Source organism: Thunnus thynnus, chromosome 16 (assembly GCF_963924715.1).
Source record: "Thunnus thynnus chromosome 16, fThuThy2.1, whole genome shotgun sequence".
In the NCBI taxonomy this organism is placed as follows: Eukaryota; Metazoa; Chordata; class Actinopteri; order Scombriformes; family Scombridae; genus Thunnus; species Thunnus thynnus.
The window spans coordinates 7,699,947-7,721,502 of record NC_089532.1 but is presented as its reverse complement, the minus strand read 5'-3'; the positions used below and the strand labels follow the sequence as shown (position 1 = coordinate 7,721,502).

At 41.8% G+C, this 21,556-nt stretch overlaps 1 protein-coding gene across 3 annotated transcripts in view; it reads left to right on the top strand.

Annotated features, from left to right (window-relative positions):
* slc8a3 (solute carrier family 8 member 3) overlaps positions 1 to 21,556 on the top strand; it is a 122,901-nt gene that overhangs the window by 68,368 nt on the left and 32,977 nt on the right. For all 3 annotated transcript variants that reach the window (XR_010931860.1, XM_067614409.1, XM_067614408.1), the window contains exon 3: positions 11,847 to 11,953. Coding sequence is in view for 2 of the 3 variants with exons in the window: in XM_067614409.1 (XP_067470510.1) it covers positions 11,847 to 11,953 (107 nt within the window). In the remaining variant the exon portion in view is untranslated. The remainder of the gene's footprint in view (positions 1 to 11,846; positions 11,954 to 21,556) is intronic.

Sequence of the window (21,556 nt, the reverse complement as noted above, 5' to 3'; positions counted from 1 at the left end):
TTCTATTGTGGTCATTGTCAAACATCGTTTTGCTGATCCAAAGCAGGACTCGTGACTGTTTGTGACATCTCTCTGCGTGGCAGATGGGGCTTTATCCTCAGCATCCCTTTTTGATTGTTAACTTTATAATGAAAAGGATGTCCCAGTTGTAAAAGAAGAGAGTTACAGTTGAAAGGACAAAGGAGGCAAAGGTCACCTTTTTCTGGCTGTACTGGCGTGTTAAGAGAATGGGTTTAAAGGCTGGAGTGTGTAATCTGACAGGAAGCGAGCTGCCACTGTGTGATGTCCTGCTCGTCTCTTCCTCCACCTGCAGCGTGCATCAGCTGCTGGATTTGGTTTGTCAGAGAAGTGTGCAGATAAAGTAATAGACTGTGTGTGAGCAGACGGAGGTAAACCTGTTAGGACTCTTTATTGCCTCCAGGGACAGTTTCATTGTGCTGTTTGGCTCAGTGCAGCCAAATGAATAGAAAATGAATGGAAAAGGTTGAAGTTTTACAGAAAGTGTGTCATGTGTCGCATTTAGAGAGGAGTCGGGCTGGTAAAAGGGGTTTTGTATCCATGACAACAAGTAAGAGCGAGAGCAGCAAATGGGAGCGGGTCGGGTGCATTAGATATTCGAGTCCTAGACCTGAGAATGTGAGAGATCTCCGGGATCAGAGAGGTATCTTGTCACCGAAGGCACATTCTGTCATGCTCCTCCTCACTTAAAGCTAACACACACTGTCATCTGACCAGCTGCCCACTAGGTAAGCTAAATGAGAGATTTACTGTTCCCACAGAGATGGATACAGGTTGTGTAAGAACACGAGGCTGCGGTGAAAAGGTGAGAGGGCTGAGAAGGGACAGCTGCAGTCGCTCCGTGGAATTCAGATAATGTGTCTCGTCCAGCTTCGTGACTACCCATGATTCTTCTTAGCAACAGTATTAATAAACCTGGCTGGCTCTTTGCTGCGAGCTCTCATCATGAGTTACACATTACAGCAGCAGGAGCCCACACCTCACTGCGAGGCGTCACCTTTCCATCTGGTTTTGTTGTATGTTTGTGTTTATGATGAGACATCCACCGCCTGTGTCCTCTAACTGATATTGTAAAGTCATATAATACTTTATTGATCAGTCTCTCGCCGTGACCCCTCACCCTTCCTCCAGAGTCAACTACTGCGTCTGTGTCCCTCAAGCTTGTGGCGATTTGGAGGTCGATTGCTCATGCTGAAGGCTGAACACGCTGCGTTTTTCTTGAAGCCGTTGACAGAAAATAATAGTGGACGAGGTGAATGTGACACCAAACCACTGGTTTCTAACTGGTTGTTTTCAAGCCAGCAGGCTGTATTTATGATCTTTTAGAGCCAAAACAGACAGAATGATGCCAAGATCACAGACACGATGGATGGAGTGAATCCAGAGTGAAGCTTCATGTAGGGCTGCAACTAATTGTTTTTATTATTTTTATAATGTCAGAAAATAGGCAAAAATGTGCCTCACAATTTGCCAGAGCACAAGATTATATCTTTAAATGACACAGCCCAGCATCCCTACACCATATTAGATGATTCTACATCTCACATTATAGGTAAGAGCCACTTATAGGCACTTGTTGGTATTTGGTAAATTGTTTATGTTGTAATCACATGCTATATACACTATGTTCTAACATTATTTAAGTTCATGCAACAGTTTATAATAGGTTATGTACAGTTTAAGTATATTTTGTAAGTGGACTTTGGCTATGTATATACTTGCTATTATTCTCTTAAGTGCTTATTATTCTTTATCACTGGAATGCAGAAACGGTATATTTTTGTTATTTGGATAGTGTGGATAGTGTTGTAAGGCAGCTTAATTCACATGTGCATAAAATGGCCTAAAAGATGCTGCTTAGTTGTAGCAAACAAGATCCGATCGAAACTAGCTTTTGACCATTTATAATGTGTATATGGGTGATGACATGATAGGCCTATAGTGGGTGATAATGTGTGTGTTACAGTTTAGGAATACAACATCAAGTTGGTAACAAACCAGGCTTAATTTAACTTCAAAACATTTTTCCTGCCTCCTGTGGACTTATATCGGGTTTCACAAGAAAATTGGATTTAATTCAGTGATACTTGAGTCAAAACTAAGATACTTTGCAGACTAAGAGGCCCAGGAACCTGGAACATAGTAAACTGGCCACTATAGCCTCAATGCTAAGGTTCAGTGCTAATGCAGGAAGTAGTTTGCCCTATATGTAGTGTAGCAGAAAGTAAGAGTGTGGAGGTTGGGATGGTGGATGTAGCAGTCTGACCAGAGACCAGAGTTTGTCATCCATCACAGAAGTGCAATTAACATTCTTTCCTTAATCTTGATCCAGCGTTTTTGTTGGCTGAAACCAACCATGCCTTAACCATATTTTATTAGCTATACCAATATCTTTGCCATGCACAGATATTGTGGAAAGAGGGAATTTTAAATATAACTGCATCTGACGTAATCTGGGGGGGTTTGCAGCTTCCTCCAATACTGACATGTCTGGTCGTAGGTTGGATCAAAACGTTAAAATCTAAAGATATTAAATTCACAATGAATTGACACATTTGAGAAGGTGGAACTGGAAAATGTTTGGCAATTTTCCTTTGTAAACTGATTATTAAACTAGTTGGTTATTCATAATCGACAAATTAATCGTCTAATTGTTTCAGCATTAGCTCAATGGATAGGAATTCTCTTTGTGGTTTACACATCTACAACGATTATGATGTCTTTGCTTAAATAATGTAATAAGATATTTTTAATGGATAGTTAGGATGAGTTTGGTTGGGTGACTTTCTAAACACAGACTTACAGAGAGCAACATAATCATAAAATTAGGCAAAGAACATTAAAACTTAAATATTAATCATTCAAATTTTAGATGAACTAACTAAAGATCACAGAATTATGTTAAAAACTTTGAGGGAATTTGCAAAGCAGCCTTAAATCAACTCCATGCCTGCTGTTTTGATCATTTTAAGTCCAATTTGTGAAGCCATGCAGTGAATATTTGTTATTCAGTTAAAATTAATGTTAATGTCACTAATGAATCATCATTAACAACTCTTTCCATTTTTGTCCCATCTGTCGCCTACTCTGATTGGACAGAAGAAAACAAAACAACAGTGATTGTGAATTGATTCATTTCTGCAAACTCAGAGTGCAAAAAGCAGCACACGAATCCTTCTCTCTCTTTAAAAACTTGCCTCTGAAATTGCTTCCATTGTGATCACACCCTTCAGGAGCTGCTCAAGGACACTTCAGAAGGGAGGATGCTTGCCAAAATGGGGGCTTGAATTTGGGTCCTCTGGATGAATGACTGTCTCTTTCAGTACAAGGCCACGGTGTCGCCTCTGTGTGATTGAACATAACAAGGGATACTTACATCAGATCTTGTGTATTGGTAAATTTGGGAACATAGTGCATACCTCTCTCTGCCTCTGAGTGTGTTGAATATGCACACCGGGACTCACTTTGGCAGACATGTATTATTCAAACAGCATCTGGCACCACTGCACTAACTCTCGTACTTTTCATACAACTTGCAATCATAGCTATTGCATGTGCCTCGAGCTTGGCCAGCAAACGTGCAAGGCGCCAAGTGGAGAGCTTTGTGCGATTGCGTGCCTCATTTTTGTTTGGTTTATGTAATATTGATGTCAGACAACAGCAGGTCTGTCACCGTTTCGAAGGGGATTTTACTTCCTTGCTAAAAGTTTTTAGCTCTTTGCGTTACTCGTCAGTCGCACAAATATGCTTTGATTTGTTTGCCTCACTGGTTGAAAAGGAAGTAGACACGGAAAGAGAGAAGATGAGGATGAGATGATGAAAGACTGACAAATCATAACCAGGTTGTTATTAATGATAAAGGTCCACAAACCTTAAAGATAAATGATGTAAGTTTTTTCTTATATTTTTTTAGGTGAAATGTGCTCCAAAGTATATCTTTATGTTGGAGAGGTGTTGTCAAAGACTTCTGTGACCCAGGCTCATTGAACAGCCTGGCAGCAGTACAGAGATATTCCCTCCTCAAGTTAAGTTTAAGCGAGCCTCGCCCTTCTAACCAATCAGAGAAGGCCAAAGTCATGGCTTTCAATCAATACGTGAACGCACTTCACTTGGCCTTCTGCACCTCTCATACCGAAGCTCCAAGCTACGGCTTACTCACAGGCTAGCAAGCTCCTGATACCTGCAATAAATGGGCTCCATTACTTCCAGTCCCCAGGGAGAAATCAATACTTTGGGTGTGCACGATTGAGGATGCAGGTGAAGGGCTATACAGAGCAGGGAGAGCAAGGGGAGGGAGGAGCAGAGTGGTTTGCTTTTGAGACTCCTGCTAGCGCCAGCTTGATTTCCAGAACTTGCATATTTAACCTAAGCTGTGATCTTTCTCTAACACTAACCAAGTTGTTTTTGTGTCTAACTCTAATTAAACCACAGCAGTATCAGATCAGAAAACTGATTTATTTTTGAAATACTTGTGTCGTCCTGTCAATAGTGGCACCAAATCAATAAACACTTATATGTGTCTTCTGGAGAACATAAACCGACAACGTCTTTTGTCGTTTAATTTGGAGGGCTCGTTGTAAATCTGATGTGAGTATGACATCAGACTGGCAAGAAATCATTGACAAATATGTTTACTGGCTTTTTTTTCTGTGATTGCTGGGGAAAAGCAATAATCAGGACTATAATGATCGAGGCCCATAATCCCTGCGCTTGGTGACAGAAAGCAGGCCTGCTTAATTAAGGCGCTGATTTCCCATGAGGCTTTGGGGCCTTTTTTTTTTCCCCTTGTCTTTTTCCCGTCTTTATTGACTTGACTTTATTTGAGATTTTGAGTGGAAGCATTGCCGTGATCTGACTAGGCTGAAGTGGTGAAGGCTGTCGAAAACAGATTGAGTGGTTGCAAGGCTTGTTTTCTGATGATCCTTATAACTGTTTCATATCACGTTTTTCTTTCTATAATAAATTTCTCGGCCTTTGTGCAGGTCCGTTTACCTGAAGCAAGATGCAAATGATGTTTCCTACTAAAACTTTTTAGGAACGTGAAATCCTGCCACTATCACAGCCTCCATACTGCAGTGAAGTGGAAGGAATGCGTGCTGTTTAAAAACCACGCTTCAGTCTCTCCACATGTGCTTTAGTAGTGGCTAAGTGCGGTCTTGCGTAAGGGTGAAAAGCAACTGAAAAGCACTCTGTAGATTAAGGAAATAGATGAAGTCAGAGGAAACTTTTAAGAGAATTTGGAACAGTTGTGTTTAGTCCAAACCAGAGAGCCCAGAGCCTGGGTCAGTGGCAGCAGGTGTTTCATACAGAGGACTAGAAAGAGAGAAAAGAAACGTCTATTTAATTGCAGCACTTTAGCTGCAAGCTCTAGCCAGGAGTACCTGAGTCTTCCCTAGTTTTTGTGAAAATCTTCTCAGCTTTGCAGAATAAAAGCCGAGCGATTTGAGGGTCAGCCTGCACCAAGAGAGACAAGACAAGTGGAAGTGGAGCCTGGATATCACACGTATCACATATCACTCCCTCTGATGCTGCACCACAGTGGTTTCACACTTCTAGCGGTTATATTATTTAGTGTTTGTGGAAGGAAAGCCAGAAAGTAGACCAAAACAGTAAATCTGCTGTCGAAGTAGAGGCATCTGAAAATGGAGAGGAGGCGGGCAGCTAAAGCAAAATTTCAGCCGCAGTGTGGTTTTTGGCCGCGGAACAGAGGCAGAAAGAGACACTCTGCATCTGCCTCTCCATCTCTCTCTGGTTCTTGCACCACCTCCACTTTCATGTCTCACTCCCTTTGCTGTTTTTCATGTCTTCTTGGCCCTCCTCCGTCTGCTCTGGACTTGAGGAAGGCAGAGGCCGCTGGCTGCTGGCAGCCCCGTGCGGCGGAGGTGTGAACCCTCTAATCGCCTGTCATTACCCAGTGGCACTTGCCACACTAATACTTAACTTAAGGGTGTTATGTCTAGCTAGTTAACATCAATAGATCATTATCAATTTCATTTTGACACGTTAGTGCAATTCAATTTAGCAAATGAGAACACTGGTGAGAATCCTGGCACCCTTTTCACCTCATTGTCCTTACATCTTATTTTCCTGGAGGTTGGATTTTGCAGGAAGTTTCTTTACAGAACAAAAGAACACTTGCACCCTCATGTTAGTTTTTCTATGTTGAATTTAATATCAGAGTTTTATGGGCTCTTCAAAACAAATCCACCTGGCAGGGAGGATGAACAGAGAAGAGATGCAACATCATCTTTGCAATAAGAAACACCAGTGTATGGAAAATATGGTCTTGGTCTTCAGAAAATGCTACACACTGCACTTTCTCACCTTCTCTCCAGGATGCCTCTGTCGTGCCAAGTTATCACAAAGAGTTCAACTTGAAAATGGACACTTTGATTCCTTGAAAACTGTAACGCCCTGGAAAACTGCAGATTTTTAATGGTGACTTTATCCTGCACATGTAGGGCAACTCTGTCTCCTAGAAAGTATGTTTATATACAACTAAACTGAAACAGCAAATATGTTTTGCTAGAAACATAATGCTGGCTGAATTATGTTTTCTCTCAACATAATGAGAAAATGTTGTTAATTAAGGTATTTGGCAAGTCACAAAAATGTTGATACTGAACGTTTGAGTGAAACCTTCAGAGACGACATACCTAGCTGTTGTTTTTTCCCCCCATTTAGCAGTACAATATCTGCAATCAGCAATATTTAACTTTTTATGGTTATTTTCAGGCATTGGTAGCACTTGGTTAAGGTTAGAGAAAAACTGTTGTCTTGGTTTAATACAGAGAAGTCATCAGTGACTTGAACTATGCCATGTTTATTAATATTTAAGTGACACCAAGATCTTTCACTAACCTTAAACAAACTGCTTAGAATGATCCATCATAACTTATATACAATATTCCTGTCCAAAGACCCTGTTTGAACAGTTTTAAAGACACCACAAATCTCTGAACAGAGGCAGAAAGAGAGGAGGAAGTGCCTTTTTTTAACATTTCATCCCGGCCCCTGAAACTGTCTGTTACGCCCCTGATAGAACCAATATAACAGCAGCAGCACAGGCACAACAGTAAAAAGAAAGAAACTGTATCGAGACACAGTAAATAAAAACAGCGCAGTGGAGACGTGTGCATGCATGCGTATACCTGTGAGTCAGTGTGTGTGTAAGAGCACGCCGTTTGCCGCGCACTGTCACACCCTCGGTGTCTTTTCTGTCAACACACAACAGTGAAACCATTCATATTACGCCACCATCCACTGGACCGGCAGCAGGACTGTCCTTGTAAACACTGCACTCTGATTTGTGTTTGTGTGCACAGCAGGTGTTTGATTGTATCCCTACCACCCTACACACACACACACACACACATACACACACACACACTTACACACACTTGCTTCGTTCAGAGTGGCTTTTTGCAGTTTCCTCAGCAGCTGATGGCAGATGTTGGGATAGATGGATGAATTATTGATGTTCGTCATAGACAAATGCAAATGTTGCTGAATGTTCCCCATGCACTCTGTGTGTTTGTGTGTGTGTGTTGCTTGTGAATTGTTATGTCTGTGTTGTATGTGTCTGTTTAAGTATGAACAGTATTTCTTAGCAGTAACACATGTGTGTGGCAGGGGTGTGATTATTATATGTGGTGAATCAGACAGATGGGGTCAGCTTCGTACGATGTGGCTGTACTAAACAAACACAGTACAACACCTCAGTGTGTGTGTGTGTGTGTGTGTGTGCGCAATATCAGTCAGCCATTTTTAACCACAGAGACAGTCAAAATCATGAATATTGATTTCTATTTTATGCTTTCTTCCTCAGTTCTTTCTCCCTTCATGTCACGACTGCTACAAGAGAATCTTCCTTTTCTGTATGAATGTGATGCTAGTTAAGGCTGTGTGTGGGTCATGTGGGAATCTTCACTGAAATGACATGACGATGCAAAGTAAAAACCTGGAAAGGTTTATGCATTCACACTAATCAGGCACCACAAGAAAAGTGTTCTAAAGACTTTTAACATTTTATTTCTTAGAGGGGACATATGCATTTTGTGATTTTCTGTCATTTATATACTGTCGGCTGTCCGTTCCATTTGTGTTTGTTGCTAAGGTTGCTCCACGGGTTATTCACATTGTCCATTTGCATATTTTGGATCAGATTTGGGTTTGAACGTGTATGGATGTGATTGAGAAGTTTATATTTCTAGTAAAGAACGGGAAGAAGAAGCAAAATCTGACAACTACTGTTTGTTTACATAGCCTCCAGAGCTGGGGGAAGCTTCAATAAGCTGACCAATCAGAACAGAGTGGGCTTATTGGGAGGGGGGCTTAAAGAGACAGGAGCTAAAACGGCCTGTTTCAGCCAGAGGCTGAACTGAGGGGCTACATAAAGGACCAGTATAAGATAAATAAGGAGTTTTTTTTAACTGTAAATCATGCAAAGATATTCCCAATCTGCATCATAATGTCTCCTTTAATGCTCATGAACTCAAATGTATCAAACATAAAACATAGCAGTTTAAACTTTTAAGTGTCGGATATGAACAAAATATAATCACTTGTGTCCTGTCCTTGCACTGCAATCCATCAAAATCTACTCATCATAATCTACTTCTCTATCGCTTGCTGTATGTCATGAGAACTAATTGCAGGTAACTCAGTCTTGGTGGAGTGAAACATTAGAGTGTAAAGTGTAGGTGACAAGTTAATTTATGTTGTCAGGGCTCCAGAGAAATATAACACAAAGATGCAATATATGTTGATAAACTGAGCTCTGATGTTTCTTTGATGCTAACATGGCTGTTGATTATTACATGATTTATTTTTATTGATTTCCATGAGTCTCATGTCAAATTAGGGCCACCTAACCAAACTCTGGCTGAGAATCAATTCTAATTGGACTTTATTGGTGTCTGATTTTTTTAAAGTGTTGATTTGCTCAAATATATTATTACTATATTAAGTTAGTGACTCTAATTTATACTGAAATGGTCTAAAATGGGTGTGGTTGTGTGTATGTGTTATCATTTGCTGCTAAGGAACACTGGATTACCAACCAGGAAAAACAGCCTTTCATTTTGGAAAATATGCTTATTTGCTTTCTTGCTGAGAGTCAGATGATAAGATTGATATCTCTCAAATGTCTCTCCATTAAATATTAAAGGCTACAGCTATCAGCTGATCAGCTTATTTTAGCATAAAGACTGGAAACAGGGGGGATAACTAGCCTGTCTCAGTCCAAAGGTAACAAAATCTGAAGTTTATCACTAATTGACACGTTACATTTTGTTTCTTGAATCCATTCAAAACCATCAATCGCTCTGTTACGGGGGGATTAACTGAGATTATTTCTCAGTTGGTCACAGTGACTTCTCGGAGTCTCCACTGGTTGCCTGGCAACCTCACATTGATAACAAGACTCCAGGAAGTCACTGCAACCAGACGGTTTTTGTGAGGATTAAACAAACAATAGATAACGTGTTCGTCTTTGTGCTAAGCTAATATAAGTGACAGCTGGCTGTAGCTTCATAGTTAATGAGTAGACATGAGACTGGTATCAACCTTCTCCTCTAACTCTTAACAAGAAGTGAATACACATATTTACCAAAACTACCTCTTGAAGGAGTATCTGGGGTTATTACCTGATCTTGAGGCCCTGTCTTGAAGACAGTGTGTGTCAAAATCTAGTTGTAAGGCCTTCATTGTGTCAGTTTTTGTATTATTTGTTACATATTTCTAAATGAATGTCTTTAATCAAATTACCACACAGCAAATCTGAGGCCACGTAGCATTCTAGCATTGAAAAACTGCACACGTTGCACAGAGAGGAGAAGAAACAGGGGGGTAAATAAAGGCCCAGCAACCCATGTCATTAAGCGTGTAGCTGTTTTGTATTTTTGCATGTATGCATGGTTGTATAGTAATCATGTGAGGATTCGTTTGCAGCTTCTGCGTGCCTACATGCATGTCAGGAAAGACCGCTGTTCCCTGCTGGAGCCAGACGGTGCGTGATCCCACTTGTCCATTAGACTCCAGCGCTTCCTCTTCTTATTCCTGATGAAAAGCGAGGCGCTTTTACAGGCAGCGGCACTGCAGACATCTCGCCTAGCAATCTGAGGAAAGCCCTGCCGGTGGGATGTGAGGAGAGAGAAAAAGAGATGGATTGTTCTGCTGTGCGTATCGTGCTAACAGGGTCTAGATAGTTGACTCCCCCCTTGGTGAGCAGGATTCACATCCAGAACTACATATTCATTGGCCAAAGAAAGAGATTTAGCAATGCGATACAGCAGATATAGAAATGTGTTTAAAATCCTCTACAGATGCTCGGATTGACGGTTTTACATACGTGTCACGTGTATAAATATCTGCAAGTGTATCAGAGAGAGTTTGAGTTTTTGCATATGTGTGCACGCCTGTGTGCGTGTGTGTCAGTGCTTTGACTGACACGAGCCGTGCTATATGACACAGTGCTGGAAGTACATCAGCAAAAAGCAGCTTGTCAGGGAAAAAGCTGCTTTTTGACTCGATACATCATACATGAGCAGCTATCCATAATGAATGCTGCCGTACTACTTACTGTATCTTATTAGCTGAACCCCTTCTTTCCAAATACTCTCCCTAGATAACATGTGTAAAAATTGTATTTTTGGTCGGATGAAGAGGAAAAGTGTCTTCCCATGAGATGTCAGACACATAATAAAGTATGTCATCCCTGTTTCAGGGCTAGCTGAGCCGCTGTCGACTATTGTTGAGTTGTCTGCCGCTTGCAGAGAATGCTTTCTGAGGCCTAAGAGAGCAGATGCGGCGAGTGTCATGACTTGTCTTGAGTGCTGTCGGTTTGTTTTCATTCAACATGTTCTCCAGCGTCATAGCAGGCAGCGTGATGTGTGCATGATGTACAGGCGGCGCGCTGAGGCGTTTGCATGAATCCAATTGAATTCAACAAAGCAATTCCTCGAGGAGTTCCCGCTGTGATATGGCGAGGCACAGAGACATCTGGGTACCTACTGACCACTTAACTGCCTGCACTCGTCAATAACCCTTTAAAAAGATCAATTAGGGCGATCAGTGGTGAGAACGCCGCTGGGGCTGAGGTGCCATATTGAGCTGTTTCTGTGTGATGATGTCACACGCAGTTCTTTTTCTGAGAAAGAGCCTCACCCCTCCGGACATTTGACTTCATTAAAGGGGTATTCTCCTCAAACTGGAGCAATAAACTCAGCAATAAGCTGCTTCCCTCTTATCTGCCTCGACTGTGCCTCGAGAGGCGGGGGAGCCCTCGCAGTGTCCAGCCAGCCATCTCATTGAAAGTGTTCTGAAAAGTGACTGAAACATCGAGCCATAAAAATCGATTTAGATAGCGACAGTTTCTTTCATTTATCGTTCACTCACCTTTTTGCCCTTGTGAAATGTCCGTTTACACATTTTACAACCTGATTGATTACATGCTGCTGTTTTCAGTTCATTGTGTTCTTTTATCCTCTCTGCCATGGAGTGCTTTTCGCCCTCCGTTCCACTTGTATCAGACACCGTGATAAATGTGGTTGTCATGACACCCGTGGCAGCCAATGAGCTCGCTGGAACCGGTGAGTGTGTCGTGTCCAGCCGCGAACAGACAGGCTGGTCCAGAGCAAGCTGGCCTTTCACCTTCTAACCTTTCTTCCATGCTGATTATTAATCCTACTTACAGTGCACTTCCTGTGTCCCTCCATCGCAAATTAACCTTTCTCTTCTTCTTCTCTCCCTCTTCCCCCTCTCTCCCTTTCCTCTCACGCCCCTTCCTTCCCCCCCCCCCCCCCCCCCCGTTACTCTCCTCCTTACAGCAAACTTATTCACGTGAAAATTATTGACGATGAGGAGTATGAGAAAAACAAGAACTTCTTCCTGGAACTGGCCGAGCCTCGCATGGTAGACATGAGTCTGCAGAAAGGTGCAGTACTGAACCTATTTCTTTCTCCTTTCTCTCTGTCTCTTGCTCTCGCACTTTGTCAGTGTCTTTTTCTCCCACTGTTAGCAGCCTCCGTCTCTCCCCAGGGCCCTCTGTCTCTTCTCTGTCCACTTCCTTTACCTCAACTTTCACTCTGCTGTATCCGCTCCATGGCAATGGCACCCCATTCACCCCTTGCCACCCTCCACTTTTACTGCTGTGCACGCAAGGACCTTTTTATTTTTCATATTACACCAGTAAAACTCCTGCAAAATCAAACCACAAATGCACCGTCCCCATCATAATGACAGTCTCCCCAGACGGCGTCTTCATCTGCATAAAAAGAGAACAGAGAGTCTAGGAGCTGCTATCATTTACCGTCTCCACGGAGCAAGTAGCCATTATTATGTAAAGACATATTTTACCTAAATGCAGAGTCTAGTAGCTATTTTTAAGTGTATGCGCCTGCTTGGGTGAAAAGTACAAGCAAATTGCTGTTGGTGAAATTACCTCATTGATTTATTTTTTGCTTTTAGACAGTCTACCTCAGAAGACGTTTGACATTTACCGGCTTCTATGAAATTTCATGAACCCAGCCAAAGCTCTTTTTTTCTGATAGCATCTGTGCAACTCACATTGAGGTCATGTATTCTTTGGCATGGGGGCCACGTTACTGACTGCAAGATTGTATTCCTCTGCACAACAAGCTTGTCTTTAGGCTTCTTTGCAGCAAGGTGAACATAAAAAAATAAAGGTAGGAGATTTTACATCTGTGCAAGTTTTCGCCATAAGTTTTGTTTGTTTTCTTGCTCCAGCTCGTTGTTGGTAATGCCTGCTGAAAGAGGCCAACAGGCATTTTCTTAAGATTTGCGCACCGTTATCTAATGCAGTGTTATCTAACCATGCTCAAGGCCAGGGGACGGGCTCACAAGCTGGTGCGGAGGGTGCAGAATATAACACTTGGCTGTTGCCTCCAAACACTACAGCTCATTATGTTTACGTTATTGGGTCTGGCAGCGCTGTCTGAGTGGCGCCGGCTCCTTGTGTTCTCAGAGTGAGAGTTATGATGAAGAGCAGTTACCATGCAGGTCTTTATGAGTGACGGCTGCATCACTCCAAACAATCTTCCGCTGCTCTGTGATGCTTCTTGTGTTTTTTTCCCTCCTTATTTGTGTTTTGTGCAGGTTTTACCCAAACGCAGATACACACAAACGTGCAGATAAACACACACACACACAAGACGTTTTCCTCTCTTGTATTCATTGTCAATTTAAATACCAGAAATGTAAAATCTATGCAAAAATGCATTCCCGCCATATTATTTTACTGGCCAGCATCTTCATTGACAGTCCTCCAAATTAAATGACAAAATACATAGTTAATTCATGCACTTCAGAACGATTTTCTGATCTGTTTATTGAATATGAAACGTATGAGTGGTGACTGGTGGACGGGAATGGTGGAGCATGATGATGGCTCCCGGGCTTGACAGACCCCCGTGGTACCCGATGAGAGAGGATAGAGGAGAGAACGAGAGAAGAAGAAGGGAGGGTGGGGCATGGAGGGCGTTTATAGATGTATGACAGGAAGGGTGTTTGAGGTGCGGTTCTGCTTTGCAACTTCATCTAAAATGATCTCAGATTAAATATATTCTGTATTCTTAAAAGTGGAGATTTTTCTTATCATTCTACCCTTGTGAGGACATTTGTACAGTGGTTACTGGTCAATCAGGCCTGCAGTCTCTACCCAGTAACCCCCAAATGCTTTTTTTCTTCAATCAAAAAGTGAAACACTTCCATCCAGTCTGCAGGTGTTTAACATACAGTGCAGACACACCATTCTGGAGAAGTGTCCTTTACAGCCATCAAGGATTCTGTAGCAGGATTGTTGAGCTCAGTGCGCTGAATACGAGTCATGATTGTTACAGACAGAAAAGGTGTAGAGGAAGTGGAGGAAGAGAGAGATATCTGCTCAGACGGAGGGAGAGATGAAGATAGGTAACGACAGATGGGGGCTAAGGAAGAAACATGCCAATGGCCAGGTTTAGTCTGAAGAGAGCTGCTTTGTTTGTGTCATACACATGACAGGGGATGGAAAATAAACCTTTGTATGTAATTTCTCCTGTATTGGCTCCAGGAGCATCCTGTAATTCCTGTATGTAGACGATGAGATACCTGAAAGTTACATAAATACAGTTGAGGTTGTCGTGATACACCTCTGCACCCATCTTAACTTTACATATTCGTGAATATTTATTCCACAAACTGATTAAAATGTTGCTCATACTAATACTAGAAAGATGACAAATCTGTGCCACTAATGAAAGCACAGACGATGTTGACAATGAGTAATACGAGTTACATCTACTTACTTTTTTTAATGCAGCAGGTAATGAATGTTTGATCAAGGGTAATAAATGTTTGATCTATATATGATGAGGAGGTAATGAAAAAGCTTTTCTGTATTATTTCCCATGCAGGATCATCTTTTATGAATGTGCTTGTGCTGATGAAATCGCTTTGATTCGAAATTAGAGAGAAAACACAAGCCAGTGTTTAGCGAAGGGGTTACATATATTCTCCTGTCGCCACAGTAGGTGCTGCTGGATCTCAGTGATGTGAATGATATGATAATTTCTCACTTTTCATATATAATGTGGCAATTATATTGTTGTTCATAACCACTGATGTGGCTCTGATTGGGTTTGTTTTTCTCCTTATTAAAGCCAGAGTGGAGGAGCAGAATTGATGAATATTCTATGAGAGTCTTTGTTTTGTTTGCCTTTTTTTTTCATATGCAACAGCCTTGCTCCATTTTCCTAGCAGCCTTTCCACCAATGATACTTTGCAACAAAATCAACAAAAAGTTATTCCCCCTCAAGTCGTGTTTCCTTACCTATTATTTCTATATTATAGATTATCAAAGTAGGAACACAAACAATTGTCAGATCGTATTTTAACTCTACGATCTTTGTATTTCTTACTAGCAGTTATTATTTTACATCACTCAGTGCAACTTTTGCTATATTTGTTCATACCCTGGCATGCTGGTAGCAGAGCCTGGCAGATGTGAGCGACTCCTGAGCTGGCAGGTCAGACTTTGGACAGTCTGTGAGCAATGGAAACAATCAAGCCAACAGTCAGCCTGACCTGTCAGTCTAGAGTTGTTTACTGCCAGCTCCAGCAATGCCCTTCCCTAACTTAAACTGAAGAGGTCAAGCACCTCTGTTGAGGTGGCCAGGCGAGCCACTCTGCTGCTGCTGCTACAACACAACAACCCTGCAGAGTCTAAATGACTCACTTCCAAGTTTGTCCAGGGTATTGCAAGACTTAATATTGCTGAGACATGTTAAAGTTAAAATCTGACATGTTTTGAGTTTTAATACACAATAAAATTATGACCACCTGCTGGTCTTGCTTTTAAGAAAACTGCAGATTATTCAATAAATATAAAAAATACCGCCAAAGCACATATTTAAAAGAAAATTTAAGATTGATTGACATCTGATAACGAGCATTTACTCATGAATGTCAAGTGAAGGGAGGCAAACCCAAGTGCCTGAGTGCTACTTATATTGAAGGATAAATTCACAATTTTTCAAATCTGTCTTCAAACAACAGTCAGGTGCCCATATGAACATTGAAACAAGGTTTTGCTCGCTGTAATCATTCCTCCTGTTCATACTGACTATTAGAGGATCCCCTCCAAATGTGCTTACAATTTAAGTGATGGGGAACAAAATCCACCGTCCTTCAGCTGTAGTCAAATAAAGTGGATATCTTCCACAGTTACAGTCTGTAATCCCTCTGTGTGTCTCGACGGACAGTGTTTTCCTGTTCAGCTGCGGTGGAAGGATTGTAACAAAAGGAAGGAATTTGGCACTAAAAAGACTGTAAATTTGAAAGATATCTACTTGATTTGAGTAATTTGTATGGCTGAAGCTTCATATTTGCTTCAAATACACTTACAAATTACTTAATACATTTTTGCACAGAAGGAGGACTGTGGAATTTACCATCACTTACACGCATTATGAAAAGAGGAATGATTACAGCAAGCAAAACATGTTAATGGTCTTATGGGACTATTGTTTTAGGATAGACTTGGTATACATTCAACAAAGAACAACAACAAAGACACATATACACATGTCTATGATTTCTAGCCAAAGTTACAGGAATTGTATTAACTCTCATGCTTTTTGAAAGCAACATTAGTAACCTTGGTGGGTTGAGGGATTACAAAAACTCAGCATCTGTACTTGTGAGGCCATGTCACTTTTGTGTTCAGCTTCAATTTTCAGGTTGGCACAGTGAGAGATGATCTCTGAACCGGAGAATCAGAGTTCATACACGTGTCAGCAAATATCTATCCTGCTGAAGTGACCTCAAGTACTCAGGCTCACCTCAGGCACTGTACCTGCCGGGCTGCTGCTCCGTATGTGACTCTAACCTCTGACCTGTCTATTGGGTGAAAACAAAATGACTTCACATAGGGATCAATGAGTACCACGTTATGTTATAGCTGGCACCTGACACAATGACACCTCCAATCCGCTGACCATCTCTGCTGCCCAGGTGAGGAAGGTGCTGAGTAGACTCTGCCCGGCTCAAGGCCTGTGCCCCCCCGGCTGTGTGATAGACTCCAGCACTTCTTTAACCTCAGATTACTTCTGGAGAAGGTCCCTGTGTTGTGGAAGACATTCTGCCTGGTTCCTGTACCGAAGAAGGCCTGTCCCAGTGCTGCCATGAAGGCTTTTGAAATACTGGACGTGGATTACCTCCTTCCTGGAAGCCTTCATGGGACCCCCTCCAGTTCGATACCATCATATACCTGCTCCACCGTGCCTACACCCACCTGGACAGGCCAGGAGGTGCAGCCAGAGCCATGTTCTTTGATTTTTCCAGTGCTTCTAACACCATTCAACCTGCCCTTCTGGGGAAGAAGATGACTGCCATGCAGTTTGATGCTCCTTTGATGTCCTGGATCATGGACTACCTTACCTTACCAGACGTGTCTGTGTCAGACACAGTGGTGAGCAGTACTGGATCTCCACAGGGGACTGTCCTGTCCCCTTTTGTCTTTACCCTGTACACCTTGGAACTGTGAGCTGAATCACCTGCAGCTCAACATCAGCAAAACAAAGGCGCTGGTGGTGGACTACAGGGGATCCAGGGCTCCCGCTACTCCTTTTTTCTGCGGAGGTTCCGGTCTTTTAACGTCTGTGGCACTATGCTGCCGGTGTTTTATGAGTCTGTGGTGGCCAGCACCATTTTCTAAACTGTGGTTTGCTGGGGCAGAAGCCTGAGGGTGGACGACACCAACAGACTCAACAAACTGATTCAGAAGGCCGGCTCAGTCCTGGGGGAGGAGCTGGACCCTCTGCATGTAGTTGCGGAGAGGAGGATGTTGTCAAAACTCCTCTCCATCATGGACAACATCTCTCACCCTCTGCACAGTGTTCCGGTTAGCCAGAGGAGCACATCCAGTCAGAGAAAAATAAATCACTTACTTCTGCACAACTCCATCTGTACTCTGCTGTTAAACTACTGTTCATTTACTGTTGACCCACATTACACTTTTCATTCAGTTTACCTTTGCACATTACGGAGTATTTCGTGAATAATAATAAAATGATTAAAACTGTTGCCAATTAATTTTGTGTTGATCAACTAATTGATTAATTGACTGATCTTTTCAGCACCAGTTATAGCCTGGATAGAAATGTGATGAATTATCAGTAACTTGTTTCTTTGGGAAGTGATATTAAAAAGAGTGTTCTTCCTGAGCCTAAAATTGTCTTATGGTGTGCAAGATACACAAGTGAAAAGAATGAGTGTATTGAGAAATAGAGAAAGGAAGGACAAAGGGCAGAACAAGCTGCTCTAAAAGTCTCTAAAAAATCAGTAGATGAGAGGGATGAGTTAGGGGGGGGTGGAGTGTGGAGTGTTTTTGGGAAGGCTTGAAAGCGTGGGACCTTCAAATGACACTGCAAAAAGTGTGCTACAAAGCAGTCGTTGGCAGCGTCATCATTCATGTACGGTGATGTGTTAACATTGTGTTGTGTGGGCTCGTGCACTTGAGTGTGTTCCTTCCATGTGCGCATAAAACTGAATGAGAGAGAACATTTCTGTGCATGTGTGTACGTGATGGAAGTATTATATTATTATGTTGCTTGTGTCTGCATGTGTCAGTGTGTTTGTGCATGCGTGCTCGTGTGGCTGTAGGATTAATGCCCCTCTCTCCCTGCGGTAATCCATCTCCCACCCTGCCACTTCCCATTCAAATCATGCCCGGCGTGGGGAAATGTGCCACCCGTCAGCCTCCTCGCTCACAGTGAGCTCTCATGGCATCTAAGGGCACTTCACATGCTGTTGTTTGAGCTTGGCCGGGTCCTTCTCCCAGCCCTCTCCATCTCTCTCACACACACACACACATAAGTTTGCACAGCTATCCTTGTTAGGACATTGCATTGACTTCCATTCATTGTGGACAGCCTAACCCAAACCTTAACCTCAACCTTAACCTAACCTCAATTCACACCTTACCTCTAACCTCAACCAGGACCTCAGAAATGATGTTTTGTCTCGTTAGGACCCAACAAGGTCGATGTTTATACTGAAAAAGGTTCCAATGAGGTAACAAAACTACGCACACACACACATTCATTACCTCTAAATGAGTCATGAGTCATATTGTGTGTGTGGGGAGTGCGAAGCCAAAACATCTCTGAACTCTTCCATTAGCACTGCAGCCGGGACAGATGAAGTCCGAATGGACCACTTTAGAAATTACTGAAAACACACTATAAGAAAATGGAATGATTTAGATGATGTGTCCATTATTCTGTAGAGTAACCTGTGTCTAGTAAAAGCAGGTATTCACTGAGTTTAGGGTGTCATCAATGGACATAGATCAAAATTACTTTGGAGATCAGATTGGTCTTCAATCAGGCGGAGCCACAAATGACAGGACGGAGCTGCTCATTACTTTTATCTAAACTAACAGCCGTAGTTCACTGACTGGTTCAACTTTCAGCTACCTGCCTCAGTCTATTTACTTTCCAGACTAATATGTGGACGCAAAAACTGTGTCTATGAAATATAGTCTAGTTTTTGTGAGGCTAACCAGCAGCAGCAGTAGTGTAACTTTGAAGTTTATGGTTTTTGGATGGGAGTCAATTAGAGCCAGGGAATTTTTGGATTCAGAAAAAAACCCAGTGACTTATTTGGATTATGATGGAGGTAGTGTAATGAAAAAATTAGTATGAAAATAGTTTTTTGAACCATCTTTTTGAAGTGAAGTTACAATATGTTAGTTGTAAGGTAAGTTGTGGAAGGTTAAGTTAAAGTAAGTAAGGTTAAATACTGAGTAGAGCTGAAACAATTTGTTGGTTAATCGATAATAAAAATAATCGTTAGTTGCAGCCCTTCTACTGAGTCACAGTTCCCTAAACTTACACTAAAAGCTAGTAGTACTGGCAGCTGGATTGGCACTGGCAGTAGCTCTAGTAGTTGTTGTAAACCCTCACTGATCTGATGAGGGAGAAGAATCCGTTTTTTTCTGGGACAAGATGGGATAAGTGATACAGCACAGAGACCAAAGAGTGCCGCTCAAGCTGACATTAGCAGCAACATACAGAAACATGGGAACCCACAAAGGCTCAGCTCCACTGTATTCATCCCAGGATGCATTGCTTTGGGTTGCATTTGATGATGAATCCAGGCAGTCTTCCATTATGTCTCTGACAGTCTGCTGCTGCTGCTGCTGCTGCTGCTGAGGTTAAATTACACTGGATTTTTGATGAGATGGGGTGTACAGTATGTAGATGTTATCCGGAGAAGGTTCTCTTCATGAATGTGTAAAGGGGAGGGGATTGTCTGTACTCACTGTGTGTATGGGTAGAGGAAGAGGCCTTTACATGTAACGCCACAATATTGCAGTATGAAGTATCTCTCTAATAAAGGAAGGAATCTCTGTATGCCTGTATGTCCTTTGCATATCTCTCGAATCGTTCATCCAATCAACTCCACATTCGGCGGGGGTATGGCTGGGGACCAAAGGGAGTGCAATGTCAAATTTGGTGCAATTTGGACACACGATACGTTTAATATTAACAAACTTTGAATAAACCAGTGATCAGCGAGCCACTAAGAGAATGGACACTCTTACCCCATGTCTAGACAGAAAGCGTAGTGTTAGCACCACGTTTAGCAGATCAGGAGTAGCAGCAAGTGACTACACAGGAGGCGTTTGCGTGTATGTTGAGCGTAGGTCACCCACATTTTAAGAAGCGCTCAGAGCCCAATACCCAATGACTGTAGTTAACAAAACATAAATCTTTGGAGCAAACACAACCGCTCAAATCCGAACTGAAGGCACAGAAAATAGGAATGATCTGAGAGCCCAATATGATTGATTGAACATTATTTTATTTTTTAAATGTTTCACTTATTTTAGGCTACTTTAAATGAGAAAATAAAATTTCTTTGCTATTAGAGTACTTATTTATAACATCTGTGAATAATAGCATGTTAGTTTCTTTCATGTTGTTGGTGTATATACTCATTCACACGTCACATCAACTCTATTAATTTTTCTATGCACTGAAGTGGCGGACAATCAGCACTAGTTGATTAAGCATCCCACTGAGGCTTGGTTTACCATCACAACCACATGAAACCACTTGAGGTTTCATGCGAGCCTCCACACAGTCTCCTCCAACTCATCGTCTTATGAATAATGTCGGCCTTTTCTCAACCTGATAGAACCAGAAGCATACCACCGCTGAACTTAGAACTCATTACATTCCCTTTTGCGGGGTCACAGGCTGCATAAATCTCTATGACTCAGTGAGTTTCATGAACCTGCCCTTTGTGTTGCTTTAAAAGTCAAGCTTATCATCCCTTTGTTAGCAGTCAACCCGAATTTGACCTCAAGTGAATCTCTTCCTTTCAGCATTGTCTCTGTGTCAAGGAAAAGTTTTATTTGCTTCCCCAGAACAGTGAAGTGGAAAGCTAGAGGCAACTGGATTAGCAACTTGGGAAATGATAAGCCACAGCCATCACTGTAAATAGCACTATACCTATGGTTGCAAATATACACATGCATAATACTTGTATTATAGAACTCTCACCTATCTACAGTAAGTCACGCAACTGACTTTTTTATTCACTTGGTTGGTTTTATAGATTTTTAAACACATTGGCATGGAAAAATATAAATACAAACCTGGCATTAGAACAATATTTCTAGCTTTTCCTGATTTGGTAAACACAATTTTATATGGTCATTTTGCAATATTGATTTCCATCACTGTGTGGTTAACACTTTTTTGTGGGTCTAATCGTTTCAGGAACTGATCTATAGCTGGAAATTTTTAGGAGAGTTCCTAGAAAGGAGTGACTTGGCACTGCTTTTAGGTAAAGATGATTCAATCGGTGTTCTTTCGATTATTTAATTAAATCAAATAATATTAATTGCTAGCATAATCTCTAGAGAGTTTTAATCAGTGCACAGCAGATCAGCTTAAAAGGCAAAAATATTAATAATATTTATAAATTTCAATATATAGAGAGAAAATGTTTCCAATAACAAATTAATGTT